This window comes from Schistocerca serialis, chromosome 9 (genome assembly GCF_023864345.2).
Source record: "Schistocerca serialis cubense isolate TAMUIC-IGC-003099 chromosome 9, iqSchSeri2.2, whole genome shotgun sequence".
NCBI classification, from domain to species: domain Eukaryota; kingdom Metazoa; phylum Arthropoda; class Insecta; order Orthoptera; family Acrididae; genus Schistocerca; species Schistocerca serialis.
Window position 1 is genome coordinate 157,336,965 of NC_064646.1, and position 18,276 is coordinate 157,355,240.

The following is an 18,276-nucleotide window of genomic DNA, read 5'->3' on the forward strand; positions in this document are numbered from 1 at the left end:
CCTTGTCAGTGTTTTCCATACATTCCTTTCTTCTCCGATTCTGCTCAGAACCTCTTGATTCCTTGCCTTATCAGACATCCTAATTTTCAACATTATTTTCCCGCAGTCGATGTTTCACTGCCATACAATGCTGTCCTCCAAACGAACATTCTCATAAATTTCTTCCTGAAATTAAGGCCATGTGTGATACTAGTAAACTTCTCTTGGCCAGTAGTGTCCTTTTTACCAGTGTTAGCCTGTTTTTGATGTCGTCCTTGATCCGTCCGTCATTGGCTATTTTCCTGCCGAAGCAGAATAATTCCTTCACTTCATCTACTTCGTGACCATCAATCCTGATGTTAAGTTTCTCATGTTCTCATTTCTGCTACTTCTCATTACTTTCTTCTTTCTTCGATTTACTCTCAACCCATATTCTGTACTCATTAGACCGTTCATTCCATTTAGCAGATCATGTAATTCTTCTTCACTTTCACAGAAGATAGCAATTTCATCAGCAAATCTTACCATTGATATCCTCTCACCTTGAATTTTAATCCCACTGCTAAACCTCTCTTTTATTTCCATCACTGCTTCTTCGGTGTACATGTTGACTAGCAGGGGCGAAAGACGACATCCCTGTCTTACATCCTTTTTTATCCGAACACTTCGTTCTTGGTCGTTCACTCTTATCTTCTTCTTCACTCTTATCACTATCTTGACTCTTGTACACGTTTTATATTACCCGTCTCTCCCTGTAGCTTACCCCAGTTTTCTCAGAATTTCGAAAATCTTGCACCATTGTACATCTCTAAAGAGGGGAATCACACAAGTTGGAAAGAAAAACTTAAGTGTCGAGGTTGTAACTGCGAGGAAACTATGGCTAACAGAGGAAATATTTCAGTCGAGCGATGAAATAAGGAAGTATAAATATGTTCAGAGAAAATCACGAAAGCAGAAATACTTAGAAATGAAATAAATAGGAAGTCCATGGAAGCTAAGGCGAAATGGCTACATGGAAAATGCGAAGAAACTGGAAAAGAAATGGTTGTCGTAAGGACTGTATCAAAATAACCTTCGGAGAAATTAAAAGCAAGAATTATAGCATTAAGAGTGCAATGTGAGCTCCACAATTGAATGCAGAGGAGAGAGAAGACACACTATGTGATCAAAAGTATCCGGACACCTCCAAAAACATACGTTTTTCATATTTGGTGAATTGTGCTGCTGCCTACTGACAGATAGACCGTATCAGCGACCTCAGAAGTCATTAGACATTGTAAGAGAGCAGAATGGGGCACTCCGCGGAACTCACGGACATCGGACGTGGTCAGGTGATTGGCTGTCACTTGTGTCTTACGTCTGTACGCGAGATTTCCACACTCCTAAACATCCCTAGGTTCACTATTTCCGATGTGATAGTGAAGTGGAAACGTGAAGGACACGTACAGCACAAAAGCGTACATGCCGACCTCGTCTGTTGGCTGACAGAGACCGCCGACAATTGAAGACGATCATAATGTATAATAGGCAGACATCTATCCAGACCATCACACAGGAATTCTAGACTGCATCAGGGTCCACCGCAAGTACTATGATAGTTAAGCAGGAGGTGAGAAAACTTGGATTTCCTAGTCGAGCAGCTGCTCATAAGCCACACGTCACGCCGGTAAATGCCAAACGACGCCTCTCTTGGTTAAAGACCGTAAACATTGGACGATTGAAAAGTGGAAAAACGTTATGTGGAGTGACGAATCAGGGTACACAATGTGGCCATCCGATGGCAGGGTGTGGGTATGGCGAATGCCCGGTGAACGTCATCTACCAGCGTGTGTAGTGCTAACAGTAAAATTCGGAGGCGGTGATGTTATGGTGTGGTCGTATTTTTCATGGAGGGGGCTTGCACCTCTTGTTATTTTGCGAGGCACTATCACAGAACAGGGCTACATTGATGTTTTAAGCAGCTTCTTGCTTCCCACTGTTGAATAGAAATTCTGGGATGGCGGCTACATCTTTCAACACACCTGTTTATAATGCACAGCCCGTGGCAGAGTGGTTACGCGACAATAACATCCCTGACCTGAATCTTATAGAACACCTTTGCGATGTTTTAGATCCCCGACTTCGTGCCAGGCCTCACCGACCGTAATAGATACCTCTCCTCAGTGCAGCACTCCGTGAAGAATGGGCTGCCATTCTCCAAGAAACCTTCCAGCACCTGATTAAACGTATGCCTGCGAGAGTGGAAACTGTCATCAAGGCTAAGGGTGGCCAACACCATACTGAATTCCAGCATTACCGATAGAGAGCGCCACGAACTCTTAAGTCATTTTCCGCCAGGTGTCCGGCTACTTTTGATCACATAGTGTAGGTTTGAAGAGTACACTGAAGGCTTCTATGAGGGGGAAGACTTGTCTGATGACGTAACAGAAGGAGGAACAGGAGTCGATAGGAAAGAGGTAGGGGATCAAGTATTAGAATCAGGATGTAAAAGTGCTTTGGAAGACATCAGAATTTCTAAAATCATTGGGGGAAGGGGCAACAAAACGACTATTCACGTTGGTGTGTAGAATGTATGAGTCTGGCGATACACCATCTGACTTTTACATCAGCCACATAATGCCAAAGATTGTTAGAGCCGAAAAGTGTGAGAATTATCGCACAGTCAGCTTAACTGCTCTTGGATCCAAGTTGCTGGTGAGAATAATAAACAGAAGAATGGAATTTTCTGTGAGGCTCAAATCACCTGATGTTACAGGCCATTCGAAATGCATTAGATGGGGAAGTGTTCAGAAAATCGGTCATATATTCTTCCAGCCCGATGCTACATGGTGATTAGTTTGGCTTTGGAAATATAAGGCACCATTTAGGCGATTCTGACGTTGCAGTTCATAATGTAAGCGACTCTAAGGAAAACTCGAGACACTTTCATACGATTTGTCGACCCGGAACAGGTGTTCGACAATGTATAATGGTGCAAGATGTTCGAAATACTAAAAAAATAGGGGTAAGCTATACGGAAAGACGTGTAATATACATTGTATAGAGGAGCCAAGAGGGAACAATAAGAGTGAAAGACCAAGAGGGAAGTGCTCTAATTAAAAACGGTGTGAGATAGTGATGAAGTCTTTCGCACCTTCCGTCGAATCTATGTATCGAAGAAGCAATGATGGAAATAAAAGAAACGGTCAGGAGTGGGATTAAAATTCAAGGTGAAAGGATATCAGTTGTAAGATTCGCTGATGACATTGCTATTCTCTGTGAAAGTGAAGAAGAATTACAAGATCTGTTGAACTGAATGGACAGTCTAATGAGTACAGAATATGGATTGAGGATAAATCTAAGAAAGACGAAAGTAATGAGAAGTAGCAGAAATGAGAACAGCGAGAAACTTGAGATCATGATTGGTAGTCACGAAGTAAATGAAGTGAAGAAATTGTGCTACCTACGCAGGAAAATAATGAATGACGGATGGTACAAGGAAGAGATAAAAAGCAGACGAGCATTGGCAAAAAGGGCATTCCTGGCCAAGAGAAGCCTACTACACTACTGGCCATTCAAATTGCAACACCAAGAAGAAATGCAGATGATAAACGGGTATTCATTGGAAAAATATATTATACTAGAACTGACATGTGATTACATTTTCACGCAATTTGGGTGCATAGATCCTGAGAAATCAGTACCCAGAACAACCACCTCTGGCCGTAATAACGGCCTTGATACGCCTGGGCATAGCGTCAGAGTTTGGATGGCGTGTACAGGTACAGCTGCTCATGCAGCTTCAGCACGATACCACAGTTCACCAAGAGTAGTGACTGGCGTACTGTGACGAGCCAGTTGCTCGGCCACCATTGACCAGACGTTTTCAATTGGTGAGAGATCTGGAGAATGTGCTGGCCAGGGCAGCAGTCGAGCATTTTCTGTATCCCGAAAGGCCCGTACAGGACCTGCAACATGCGGTCGTGCATTATCCTGCTGAAATGTAGGGTTTCGCAGGGATAGAATGAAGGGTAAAGCCACGGGTCGTAACACATCTGAAATGCAACTCCCACTGTTCAAAGTGCCGTCAATGCGAACAAGAGGTGACCGAGACGTTTTGCCATTCGTGCACCCAGGTTCGTCGTTGAGTACACCACCGCAGGCGCTCCTGTCTGTGATGCAGCGTCAAGGGTAACCGCAGCCATGGTCTCCGAGCTGATAGACCATGCTGCTTCAAACGTCGTCGAACTGTTCGTGCATATGGATGTTGTCTTGCAAACGTCCCCATCTGTTGTCTCAGGGATCGAGACGTGGGTGCAGGATCCGTTACTGCCATGCGGATAAGATGCCTGTCATCTCGACTGCTAGTGATACGAGGCCGTTGGGATCCAGCACGGCGTTCCGTGTTACCGTCCTGAAGCCACCGATTCCATATTCTGCTAACAGTCATAGGATCTAGACCAACGCGAGCAGCAATGTCGCGATACGATAAACCGCAATCGCGATAGGCTACAATCCGACCTTTATCAAAGTCGGAAACGTGATGGTACGCATCTCTCCTCCTTACACAAGGCATCACAACGTTTTACCAGGCAACGCTGGTCAACTGTTGTTTGTGTATGAGAAATCGGTTGGAAACTTTCCTCATGTTAGCACTTTGTAGGTCTCGCCACCGGCGCCAACGTTGTGTGAATGCTCTGAAAAGCTAATCATTCGCATATCACAGCATCTTCTTCCAGTCGGTTAAATATCGCTTCTGTAGCACGTCATCTTCGTGGTGTAGCAATTTTAATGGCCAGTAGTGTAGTATCTTAATTTGAGGGATGAATTTTTGAGAATGTACGTTTGGAGCACAACATTGTGTGGTAGTGAAACATGGACTGCGGGAAACCGGAAAAGAAGGGAATAGAAGCGTCTGAGAAATGGTGCTACAGAAGAATATTGAGAATTAGATGGACTGATAAGGTAAGGAATGAAGAGATTCTCCGGAGAATGGGCGTTGAAAGGAATATATGGAAAACACCGACAGGAAGAAGGGACAGGATCCTAGAACATCTGTTAAGACATCGCAGGATAATTTCTATGGCACTAGACGGAATAATAGAGGGTAGAAACTGTAGAGGAAGACAGAGATTGGGATAAATCAAGCAAATAATTGAGAACGTAGTTGCAACTGCTACTAATGTCGCAATGAGAGACAATTTCAGAAAAAGTGGTCCTTGAATTGTGTTTCACAGTTTAGTTCCACTCTTATATGAATCCGTGACGTCTGTTCTTTCGCACATGTACCAAAGAACAGAAACGACATAGAATCCGCAACTGTGGTATATATTATGTACGTTGAAGGTGGATGGAGGAGAAATAAACGAAAGGGAAGCAACTATTGATGTCAGCTGCAGTGGGACTATCTGGAATCAGCGGCGACGAGTGAAAATATGTGCCAGACAGGGATTCAAACCCGGACTCCACTGCTTACTAGGCATTCATATAATTGATTCGTCTCAATGGGCAACGAATCCACCATATTCAGAGAGGATGTACAATTGCGTCGATCTACTGCGGGAATCTCGAAGTAGCGAGTATGGACGACATGGGCAGGAGTGCGGATGTATGGCACTAGTTGGGAATGTGGCTCGGTCTGGTGGCCTGCCGAGATAGTACTCACAGTTGCGATGAGCACTGTGTCTCCTCGGGTGGTGCAGTGGTTGTTGACACAGCTACACAGTAAGCAGGAGAGCCCCGGGTCCGATTCCTATAACGGCACACATTTTTCACTGATTCCCACAAAGTCCGCATAAAGTCCGGATGCAGCTGACATCAGTAATTCCTTCCCTTTCCATTCCTTCTTCCCCCCCCCCCCCTTGTAATGTTATGTGAGCCTCACTGTCCCCTTTTTTAACTAATTTGTGCCTGATTTTATTCTGAGAAGCTCAGTAATGTAAGTAAATACCGTAAAAGTAAATTTGATTCAAAAAGTACTTGAAGTGAAGTGAAGCGTAGCTGGACAGCAACAAACTCTTTAGCGCACAATCCCCGCAACGTTAGTAGTTGTGAATCTTTGAGTATGGACTCTAAAAAAAAGAGAGAATTGCTTTATTAAAAAAAAGAGGACTGTTAATCTGTGTCTTGCGGAAAGAGGACGTGTTGCTAGGGCTTCGCTCAGAACGTATGTTACATTTAATGAAAATTGCTGTTTCAGTGTCAAAACCGAGTAAAGTATGTGTAATAGTTGCCAAACATTAATGTATACAAATTTTCTGGAAGTGAAGAATAGAAATATCTTGCTTTTGGAACAGGAGGTGAACTTCATTGTCGTCGCCGGCTATCAATCGACAGAACTGTAAGTGTACAAAGTTCATTAAAATACAGGAAAGGAAATGCATTCTCTATAGTTTTCATTCAATGCGTAACAAACTCTCATAGTTCCTTAATTGCAGTAATTGGTTATGTTCTTGTATAATAGTATGGTGATAAACTCCACTGACCAATTTTGATGCAGTAGGACGTGTAGTTTGAAGGAAGTTTGTGTGCTAAGCAATCTCCTTTTCTCACGAAAAGCACACTGCTGTTTGAGCTTATTTACTTACAACAGTGGTCCCTTAGGTATGAAAAGCTACGAAAACTTGGGTTCAAAACTATCTGCAATACGGCCAAGTAACTGACAGAGTCGTATTTTAAACCTTAAAGAACAATAACTTCCTCCAAGTTATAATACGTCACCAACTGGCGCAGAAGCTGATCATTCATGGAGGCAGCAACCAAAATCCAGGTACCAGTTACGACTTAAAGTAAAAATCTCAATCAAAAATAAATGTCTCTCTCTCTCTCTCTCTCTCTCTCTCTCTCCAAACACATATATAAATATTCATATTATTAAGATTGAATTCATTTTATATTGGCGCCCTCCACCTTCAGTTCACATAACGGTTCCACCCTGTCAGTGATCCCACTAAAATTTGCTGACGGACTCGCTACACCTGAGTGTCTAGGCTTTCTCGGTCACAGTCCCACTGCTGGAGGGAAGTTTAATTACCAGGAATAGCGACTCTAAATCGCACCAGCAGGATTTTTCTTCATAGAGGCATTAGAAAACCTAAATCATTTTTTGCTCTCAGGTATCTGGTCTCCTTTATGGAAGGCCACTGATAGAAAAAAATACCCATGTTGTTGTGTAACATTTTCAATGTCACAAAAACAAAGTAATCAATAAAATAAAGACTAAGAAGACACAAAAACATGAAACTTACTTCACTATTACGCATAGCATGTGAGAGCATGGAGAGAACTTCCGATGTCACTAGACGAAACAACCGTTAGCTCCCCCACTCCAACCCCCCACCCCAGAATCCTTGATGCCTACGTTCCGTTTCACCCCGTACAGGTAACGGCTTGTGTGACTCGCCATTTGAAATGCACTGTGGTATGTTGTAACGTCTCGTTCCGTATAGTATGAACGGACTTTTACGAGGGTAATCCCAAAGGTAAGGTCTCCTATTTTTTTATAAGTACAGAACTCTGTTTGTGTGCCACTTGGTCACACTGTTATGAAGAGTGCTTCACATGCCGTGTGTAAAAATGCGCACGCTGTGCTGAGGCGCTCAGTCTTGGTTTGGCAGTCGTTGAGAATGGAGCTCCCGTTGGATGTTGCGCGCAGTTATTCGGTTTTTGAACGCAAAGGGCACTGTCCAGATTGAAATCCATCACCAATTGACGGAAGTGTATGGTGAGTCGTCCATGGATGTCAAAAATGTTCCTAAGTGATGTAGAGAATTTGCAGCTGGTCGGACCGAAATTCACGACGAACAAAGGAGCGGGAGACCGTCAGTTTCTGAGGAGACAGTGTTGAAGGTTGAGCAAAGCCACTTTGTGCCCACTGGGACCACAATTAACGCTAACAGGTACTGTGAGACTCTGAAACAACTCAAACGGGCAATTCAGAACCGGAGAAGAGGGACGTTGAGCAAGGGCGTACGCATTCTCCATGACAACGCTCGCCCACACATCGCTCGGCAAACCGTTGATCTCCTGCAACAGTTTCAGTGGGACATAATCACCCACTCACCCTGTAGTCCTGACTTGGCGCCCAGTGACTGTCACTTGTTCCCTAGAGTAAATGAACATTTGGCCGGAAAGCGAGCAAGGGCAAGGGCGTACGCATTCTCCATGACAACGCTCGCCCACACATCGCTCGGCAAACCGTTGATCTCCTGCAACAGTTTCAGTGGGACATAATCACCCACTCACCCTGTAGTCCTGACTTGGCGCCCAGTGACTGTCACTTGTTCCCTAGAGTAAATGAACATTTGGCCGGAAAGCGATTCAGCTCTGACGACGAGGTGAAAGAAGAGGTCCATAGCTTTCTGAACAGCATGGCGACGAGCTGGTATGACTTGGGCTTACAAAAACTGCCACAGCGTCTACAAAACAATGAATCGACAGAAATGGTGATCATGTCGAAAAATAACTAAATGTTCAAGCTGTAAACTGATGTAAACCATTGTAGAAATAAACAGGTCCATGTATCCAGAATGAGATTTTAACTCTGCAGCGGAGTGTGCGCTGATAAGAAACTTCCTGGCAGATTAAAACTGTGTGCCGGGCCGAGACTCGAACTCGGGACCTTTGCCTTTCGCGGGCAAGTGCTCTACCAACTTTTTTTTTTTTTTTTTTTTTTTTTTTTTTTTTAATTTTATTTTTTTTTTTTTTTTTTTTTTTTTTTTCTTTTTTTAGGGCCTCCCATCTCCCCTTCTAGCCCTTCCATTCGCTCTCCTTCATGCGCCTTCTTCGGCGAGCTTCAGTGCCCCACTTTTGTTGTTGTTGTTGTTTTTAATGGGTTATGAAACTAAATTGCCTCTTGAAGAACAATGTTAGAAAATTGTAAATAGTAATCCGAATTGATTACGGTGAAAATAACTCTCTCTATAATACTATTGACTGCATTAACAGAACGCAAAATATTCTTCCATTAGAATTTAAACAAAAGTGAGAGAGAAGCAAAAATAAAAAGTAAGATAGGAAATTAAACTTCTTCAGTGATGCACGTCTTTTGCATGAGAATAGTTTTTCCTTACTATTCTTGTGCTGTGGCATGACTCCTGTTACTTCGTGGGAAAACATGCTTTTTCGGGGTTCTGTTGAGGCCTTCACGGCTACCGTATCGGTCCCGGGGCACACGAAGTCCCCACCGTACTTCACCCTCAACAGCAATCCCCTACTTCCGCAGTCTGTCTTGTTCAGTCGATTTCATATTATTTAGGTATTAACCGATGCCTTGTTTCTGAAACAAAATTTGCATCATATTTCCGAACTTCTTTTTATGGTCTTTGTTCCGGTATATTTTGAAGTATTCGTCTTTCATATATTCTCGATATTCTCGTAGATTATCATTGCCTTTGTTGTTAACAACATAATTGACAAAATTTCCGAATAGCCACAAGATGACATTGTTTTTTTGTGGTGGAAAGGAAATTTCTTCTGGGAAGAGTATATCGTTTAATGTGATTTCTCTTCCATCGGTCCGTTTGAGAAAAGCGACTTGCAATACAATGTCATTCCAAATATCCTTGTATCCATTACAGATGAAGCGATGCTTTAAGGAGTCCAAAGTGTGACATTTTGGGCACACATTGGTTGCTTGTAGTCCTATTGAATACAGTTTTTCATTGGTACTAATAATGTCGTTGACAACTTTGTACCATGACGCTTGCACTTCCGTAGTCAGTGTTTTGTTATTTATATTTGCCCATATTTTTTCCCAGTTTTTGTTTGGATACTTCAGCTCCATTTTATTTTGGTTTTCGCGTGATCGTAACTTCTCTACTATATATTTACTTGTCCTCTTATTTTTGTCTGTTAAAATGCATGTCAAGTAGCTTAATTCTACATAAAAATCCTTAATATGCTTCAGGTTGTAATTTATGTTGTGAACATCTACTGGCGGCTGCATGCTTCCGGGTTTGAGAAGGTCAAATAGAGCGGCAGTTATGCTGTTCGGCTGTGTTTCTATAAGTTTCAGCGTTCTTTTAATGAAGAGGGCAGTGTTTTTCCTCCGAAGGTCTGTCAGCCCTAGGCCTCCGTTTTCGGGTCTCGATGTAGTCGTTCCTACTGCTACTCTAAAAATATGGCCTTTCCATACGTATCGACAGATTGTGCTCATTATAGATTTCACTATGTCTGGAGGTGTGGGTAAGATCTGAGCGACATATGCAGCTTTCGAAAGAACTGCACAGTTGATTAGTTTAATTCTTTGCTTGATATTTAAGTCTCTCGTTTCATGCAGTATTAAGCTGCCTCTGATTTTTCCTAACACCTGTTTCCAATTAGCTGCCGTCGTTCTTAATGGGCAACTGTAAAAAGTTATGCCCAAAGCAGTGTGACGGTCCACCCTGCTTGCCCACGGTAGCTGCACATTGTCAAGACCATGTAAATTTAAAAAGGAACTTTTCGTTTCATTTATCCTCGCACCAGTTGCCGTGCAATAAAGCAATAACTTGTCTGTTAGTTGGGCACAGTCATCATCGCTCCTTACTAGAACCCCCACATCGTCAGCGTATGCATTTGTAACCGTCTTCAGCCCAGCTATTGTTATGCCTTCTAAGGTTGTGTTCAAAAGCCGTAAAAGGGGTTCCAGAGAAACCACATAAAACAACATGGACAAAGGACTTCCCTGAGGAACTCCACTAGATATCAATACTTCATTAGTATATTGTCCATTGATCGAGATTTTGGTTCGTATGCCTCTGACGATGTTCATTAAAACCGCTAAGTTGCCATCATTGAAACCTATGTGTTTCAAGATGCTGAACAGATATCCGTAGTTGACTCTGTCAAACGCTTTAGCAAAATCAATGAAGGCAATGCCTCCATCCGCTGACGATGATGAGAAAATAGAAATAATGTCTCGATATTCACATACAGACTTAAAAATGGTACGTCGAGGGAGACACGTCTGGTGGCATCCAATGACTTTTCCTAAAATCGGTACCATTCGTTCTTTAATTACACGCGCAACTACCTTGTAATCTGAGTTCATCAGACTGATCGGCCTCATTTTAGTAATATCTTTCGTGTCCGTACTCCTTCCCTTTGGAAGTAGTACAGTTACACTTTCCTTGAAAGCAGCAGGAATTGTCTCTCCCCTCAAGACGTCATTAACTACTTCCGTGAATTGGGAACCTATTAGGTGCCAAAAGGTCCTATAAAACTCCACAGGCAGGCCGTCTGGGCCTGGAGACTTACGTGAAGGTGAAGATTTGAGTATATCAAAAACCTCGTCATTCGTAATGTCTATCGTTAAATCTCTGTTCTCCTCCTCTGTAATGACTGCCTCTATTCCGGAGTTCTGTAAAAACTCTTGTACTGAGTTGTCGTCAGTAGCATTTCCAGAATATAATTGCTGAAAATATCTATGTGCTTCAGTTAAGATATCCCTTTGTTCTGTCAGGACTCTGTTATCTTCCGTTCTGAGGCTGGCAATAAAATTTCTTCTTCTGTTTTTTGTGTGTTGTATCAAGTGGTAGATGGAGGTATTTTCTGCCTCCACCGTCGTCCTAGTGTGTGATTTGACTTGTAATCCCTCCAAATGTACCCTCTTGATACTTATCATTTTGGCTTTAACGTTTTTAATATTGATAAAGACGTCTTGAGACATTGGTTGGTCGTAAAGGTCTCTTAAGCAAGAGTAGTAAAACTCCATTGTGTGTCTTGACCACATTGCCCTTTCCTTGGCGTAAGATATCAGCGCTGCCCTTATCTTTTTCTTAGCGGCCATAGTCCACCATTCAATAGTTGTTCTATATTTAGTACGCATCCTTAACACAGACTGCCAAGTTTCTTGCATCTTGAAAGCTAGAGCGTTTTCAGAGAGGGTATTGATATTTAATTTCCATAGTGGGCGACCCCAATATGTCTTTTGCCTGGTTAATTTGATGCTGCACCTCACTCCGAGGTGGTCAGAGAAGGCAGCTGGTATCACCTCGATACTACTGACTTTAGTGCCTAAAGTGGGGGTGACATATATTCTGTCGATTCTGCTCTGTGTAGCACCAGTGACATATGTGAAGCGAACCAGCGTCGGATATTTTATTTCCCATGCGTCAAACCACTTCATGTTGGTGACCAAAGCCTGCAGTTCTTGCGAGAAGTTAAAAGTTGGTCGCTGATCCTTTTTATTTAAAACGCAATTAAAATCTCCACCAATGACAATTTCTGCAGGGTTTTCTTGGAGTAGAAATAAAATGTCACTTTTAAAAAAGGCTGCCCTCTCACGTCTCGCATTGTTGCCTGAAGGTGCGTATAGGTTTATAAAAGTGGTGTTAAAAATTTTGCAGCTAATTCCCCTCCCCGACTCTAAAAGGCACACGTTTGTCATCTCGATCCCTTCTTTAGCAAGGATGGCTGTTCCACACGCGTTTTCTGGTGCCACATTCAACACCTCTTTGTACCCTGAAACATACAAGTCTTTGACATTAACTTCCTGCAGGAAGGCGACATCTGTATCTGACTGATACAGAAAGTCCTTCAGTGCAGCTACCTTTGCTTGACTCTGAATTTTATTTATGTTTAAGGTGGTCACGTTATATGTATGTTCCACTGTGAGACGCTACGAGACAGTAGACAGAGGACACGGTATTGGAACCGCGTACAATAACTTCAGGTTAGATATATATAGTGTTATTTTATTTTATTTTTATTCCATTGACGGTTTTCCTTCGTTTTTTCTTTTTTGTTTCTTTCTTCTTAGAGTTCGATGTGACAATTTTTAATAAAAAAATTCTTCCTCAAAATCCCCTTCCGCCCCCATTTCATCGGTCTGATCCTCCTTTTCGTCCGCCCAGTTAAATCGTGGCTCGGTGATGTCGTGTCCATGTCCTTGTCCAAGTCTGGTTTCATTGTCCATATCTGATGCCGTATTGTCATGCAAGGGTTCATATGTTCCGGGTGGCGTGTCAGCCCGTTCTGGTCCCGTGTTCCGATCCGAAGACTCGCCGACCACTTCCTTTTGTGTATCTTCGTCCTTCCTTTCGGTCTCCTGTATCTTCCTCAGCCGCTCTCTTAAAGGAGGGGCCAAATTCTCTGCAGCTTGATGTGCTCTGCGTCTCTTTTTATTTTTTGATGATTTCGGTGAAATCGTCGGTGAAACCTTTGGTGAACTTCCCGGCGACTCCATGGAAGGTCGAGGAGAAGTCACCTGTCCCGCCTTCGTGGTGGAAGATTTTTGAGCTCCGTTAATTTCGGAGTCGGCAGTTGCTGCTGTTTCTACGACGCGTGAGACGGGTGGTGTCATTGGTTCGTCTTCTTGCGCCCCTCCTTTTCTTTTGACGTTTCCTGAACCTGTCCGTGGTGTCCTATCATCTGTGTGGTTGTCAGTTTTCTGTCGTATCACTGCCTCTTTATGTCCATCTACTGTAGTTCCCTCTGGGATGTTGGCCTTTTCGTGTGTTACTACCGCTTCGCACTCTGCCATGTCTACATCAGGTATGATCGATGAAGTTGGTCGCTCGTTGGAAGAGTTGTCAGACTCAGAGGGCAAGCGCGGTGCGTCCTCAGTGACGTCATTACTGGCCAGATTCTGATTGTCACCGTTAGTCAACTCCGCGGTGCTTCCCGTTGCCGTGCGCGCGTCGGAAGGTCCCGACCGCTCGGTCATATTCTGTTGATAGGGGGCCCGGCTAGCTGCCGCGGCAGCGTACGACACTTGCATGCTAACAACTTGTCCTGGGACAGCCGCCTCGTTAGTCGGTAACTGAGGAACACGCCTTCTACTGCACTCACTTCTGACGTGCCCTGGGGCGTTACATAACGCACAAGTCCGTGGCTGCCCATCATAAATTATGAGAGCGCGATGGCCACAAATATTCAAGTAAGATGGGATATGTCGTAAGAGCTCAATCTTAATCTGTCTAACTCCATTCAAAACCGGAAACATGTATTGCTCCGACCATTTTTCTGCAATATTAGATATAACCCTACCATAGGGCTGAAGAGCAGCATTGATTGCTCCGGCAGGGACCTCGAACGGCAGTTCGAAAACTCTCACTGTTCGAATACCTAGCCCAGCATGGGAAACAAGAACGTCACTAACGGTTCCGTCTGCATGATTAAATTTCATTTTGCCGCCACACTTGTCAACTATCGAGGAGCACAAGTCAGAGGAAATCAATTTCAAAAAGACAGAATTGGAAACAAAAGAAAGATGAACGCCAATAATTTCGTCTCCCGTGATCTTAACTGTTTCTGAAAGCCACCTTTTGATCTCAAAGGCCTTTGGTCTTTTACAGGTCCAATCAAAAGCGAATCTAACCGTATCTCTTCTTTCACAGTTAATTTCGTTCATTTTGTCATTTTATATCACTGAAAGATGCAAAGTAAACAAGGAGCTCTACTGACCTTCGTAACAGCCACACAGCCGCTGTTTACGCCAGCCCTCCTAGCGCTGCCGCCACACGTCCGTCCGGCTCGGCGGCCGAGCAGCGAATGCGAACCAACTGAGCTACCCAAGCACGACTCCCGCTCCGTCCTCACAGCTTTACTTCTGCCAGTACCTCGTCTCCTACCTTCCAAACTTTACAGAAGCTCTCCTGCGAACCTTGCTGAAATAGCACTCCTGAAATAAAGGATATTGCGGAGACATGGCTTAGCCACAACCTGGGGGACGTTTCTAGACTGAGATTTTCACTCTGCAGCGGAGTGTGCGCTGATATGAAACTTCCTGGCAGATTAAAACTGTGTGCCGGGCCGAGACTCGAACTCGGGACCTTTGCCATTCGCGGGCAAGTGCTTACCAACCGAGCTACCCAAGCACGACTCACGCCCCGTCCTCACAGCTTTACTTCTGCCAGTACCTCGTCTCCTACCTTCCAAACTTTACAGAAGCTCTCCTGCGGACCTCGCAGAAATAGCACTCCTGAAAGGAAGGTTATCGCGGAGAGCTTCTGTAAAGTTTGGGAGGTAGGAGATGAGGTACTGGCAGAAGTAAAGCTGTGAGGACGGGGCGTGAGTCGTGCTTGGGTAGCTCAGTTGGTAGAGCACTTGCCCGCGAAAGGCAAAGGTCTCGAGTTCGATTCTCGGCCCGGCACACAGTTTTAATCTGCCAGGAAGTTTCAGGTCTATGTACTTGCAGAAAAATAGGAGACCTTACTTTTGGGATTACCCTCGTGTTTGTGCCCATGTATGTGTTGCTTAGTAGCGGAATACGTTTGCTGCCCACAGGGGACCGGCCGCACCCTTGCACGCTGTGCGGTAAGAAGTTCGCACTGGCGTGCAACCTTCGGGCGCACGCGCGCACGCACCACCCGATCGCCGGCGTCAGCGACGCTACGCCTCCGCCTTCAGCCCCGCAACCCGCACAGCAGGCACAGTGTCTGGCGTCGCCGCTTCGCTTCTGGCCGCCGCATCTGGCGCCGTCTGCACCGCCGCTTCTTTCGTTGGTGAGAGGACATCCCACCATTACGAATAACTTCTGTAACGTACACTGAAGAGCCATAGAAACTGGTACACCTGCCTAATATCGTGTAGGGCCAACACCGACTCAAAGGAAGGCCTCGGCGCTTGTTGGTGACGTCACGTCAGCTAGGCACGGCGAACGCCAGGTCTGTTGCAGGCATACTCATAATGGTGGTGTCTCCCTCTCTGACACAGGAAAATGTGAAACTATTGACGGTAGTTGACCAACACACATTGTTCTGAAAGATTTCTGCAATCAATTAATTGTGCAATTCGTTACACTTCTTAACAAATAGTGTACTCCTGAACTTAAATTTCCACCTGTTTTAAGGATTGACATACAAAAACTTCATGGTCCAGCAGCAACAGAATCCGTGCTTCTTTACCTTATTTGTAAATCTGAGGAAGTAACGTTTGTACTGGGCTGTTTTTACAAGAAACTGCGAATATATTGGTGCTCTTCTTTAGGTATCTTGGTTGACTATGGGGTGAGGAGGACTGAATGTTAATGAAATATCTTGCGATTGTACACGTTGGGGGAGGGGGTGGGGGACAAAAGAAGAGGCAAAAGAGAGATACTTGTTTTATCAAATAATTATTTTTATGTTATAAAGTTTCTCCTTTCAGTTGCAAGAGGGGAATATTTATCTTTTCTAATGTGCATGTTTAAAAAAGTTTAAGTTCAGCGGTATTTTCGATGTATGAAGCTATTTTGTTTCCTGTTTAGAATTCCTTTCGTTGAAAACGACTGTAATCTAATGACTGGCAACAGTTGGAGGTTTACACATGTAAATTAGTTCACATTTCCAGTGACGATGTCAAACGAAAATAAATAAATAAATAAAAGAAACGAGTTAATTGTAAGGGGGTTGGGGTAAGTTTCGAAAAGAAAATGGATCAAGTAAATATAGTTACTTGAATGTAAAATTTCCGAAGCTTGCAATGGGGCAAAGCATCTTCTCATATTGATCTACGTTTGTTTCGACAGGATTCAGTAATACAGAACTATGATCTTCATTTGTAGCTTTACGATAGTAAGAAAATCTTTCATCTAAATAAAACTGCAGAATCCAAAACAATACCAATAAGAGATTTACAGTGATAAGCATGCCCAGGCGTCTCTGCCTGCAACAGACCTGGCGTTCGCCGTGCCTAGCTGACGTGACGTCACCAACAAACGCCGAGGCCTTCCTTTGAATTGGTGTTGTTAGGGCCCGCGCTAGCACGCAGAAGTGCCACAACACGACATCGACTCGACTAACATCTGAAGTAGCGCTGGAGGAAGTGACACCATAAAACCTGCAGGGCTGACCATAAGTCCGTAAGAATACGAGAGGGTGGATATCTCTTCTGAAGAGACCGTTGCAAGGCATCCCAGATATGTTCAATAACGTTCATATCTGGGGAGTTAGCTGGCCAACGGCAGTGTTTAAATTCCTGGAACCATCCTGTAGCAATTCTGGACGTCTAGTGTGTCGCATTGCCCAAGTCCGTCAGAAGGCACAATGGACATGAATAGATGCAAGTGATCTGAGAGGATGGTTACTTACGTATCACCTGTCAGAGTCGTATCTAGACGTATCAAGGGTCCCATGTTACTCCAACTGCACGCGCCCCACACCATTATAGATCCTCCACCAACTTCAACAGTCCACTGCTGACATACAGGGTCCATGGGTTCGTAAGGTTGTCTCCATACCCGTACACGCCCATTCGCTCGATATAATTTGAAACGATACTCGTTCGACCAGGCAACATGTTTCCAGTCATCAGTGTCGGTGTTGCCGGGCCTAGGCGAGGCGTAAAGTTTTGTGTCGTGTAGTCATCAAGAGTTCACGATTGGGGCTTCGCCTCCGAAAGCCCATATCGATGGTGATTCGTAGATTGGTTCTCACACTGAAACTTGTCGATGGCCCAGCATTGAAATCTGCAGCGATTTCTGTCACGTTGAACTATTCTCTTCAGTCGCCGTTGGTCTCGTTCTTATAGGATCTTTTTCCGGACGCAGCAATGTCGGCGATTTGATGTTTTATCGGATTCCTGATATTCACGGAGTACTCGTGAAATCATCGTACGGCAAATGGTTCAAATGGCTCTGAGCACTATGGTACTTAACAACTGAGGTCATCAGTCCCATAGAATTTAGAACTGCTTAAACCTAACTAACCTAAGGACATGACACACATCCGTACCCGATGCAGGATTCGAACCTGCGACCATAGCGGTCGCGCGGTTCGGGACTGAAGCGCCTAGAACGGCTCGGCCACACCGACCGGCACGTACGGCAAAATTTCCGCTTTATCGCTACCTCGGAGCTGCTGTGTCCCATAGCTCGTGCGCCGACCGTAACGCCACGTTCAAACTCACTTAAATCTTGATAACCTGTCATTGTAGCAGCAGTAACCGATCTAACAATTGCACCAGACACTTGTTGTCTCATATACGTGCTTGTTTACATATCTCTGTATTTCAATACGCATGTCTATACTAGTTTCTTTGGCGTTTCATGGTACATTACCAGAAATGGAAACTGTTACCCACGGAGCAGCAGTCCGTCATTTACCAAACTTTGTAGAGACGTTCGTCACACGTTGCTGTAGTTGTTGGCTTAAGTCTGAGGACTGATCTGGTGCACCTCTATTTGCTAGTCCGTCCTCTGCAAGCCTCTTGATTTCTGAATAACCAGTGTAGCCTGTATCCATCTGAATCTGTTCACTGTATTCAAGCCTTCCTCTTCGATTTTTACCTCCTATACTTCCTTCCATTACCAAATGGTTCAAATGGCTCTAAGCACTATGGGACTTAACATCTGAGGTCATCAGTCCCCTATACTTAGAACTACTTAAACCTAACTAACCTACGGACATCACACAC

General features: G+C 44.2%; 1 protein-coding gene across 1 annotated transcript in view; it reads left to right on the top strand.

Annotated features, from left to right (window-relative positions):
* Positions 1 to 18,276, top strand: part of LOC126419440 (zinc finger protein 239-like) — a 104,954-nt gene that overhangs the window by 72,827 nt on the left and 13,851 nt on the right. Inside the window, exon 4 of the mRNA XM_050086627.1 lies at positions 15,169 to 15,386. Within this exon, the coding sequence (XP_049942584.1) occupies positions 15,169 to 15,386 (218 nt within the window). The remainder of the gene's footprint in view (positions 1 to 15,168; positions 15,387 to 18,276) is intronic.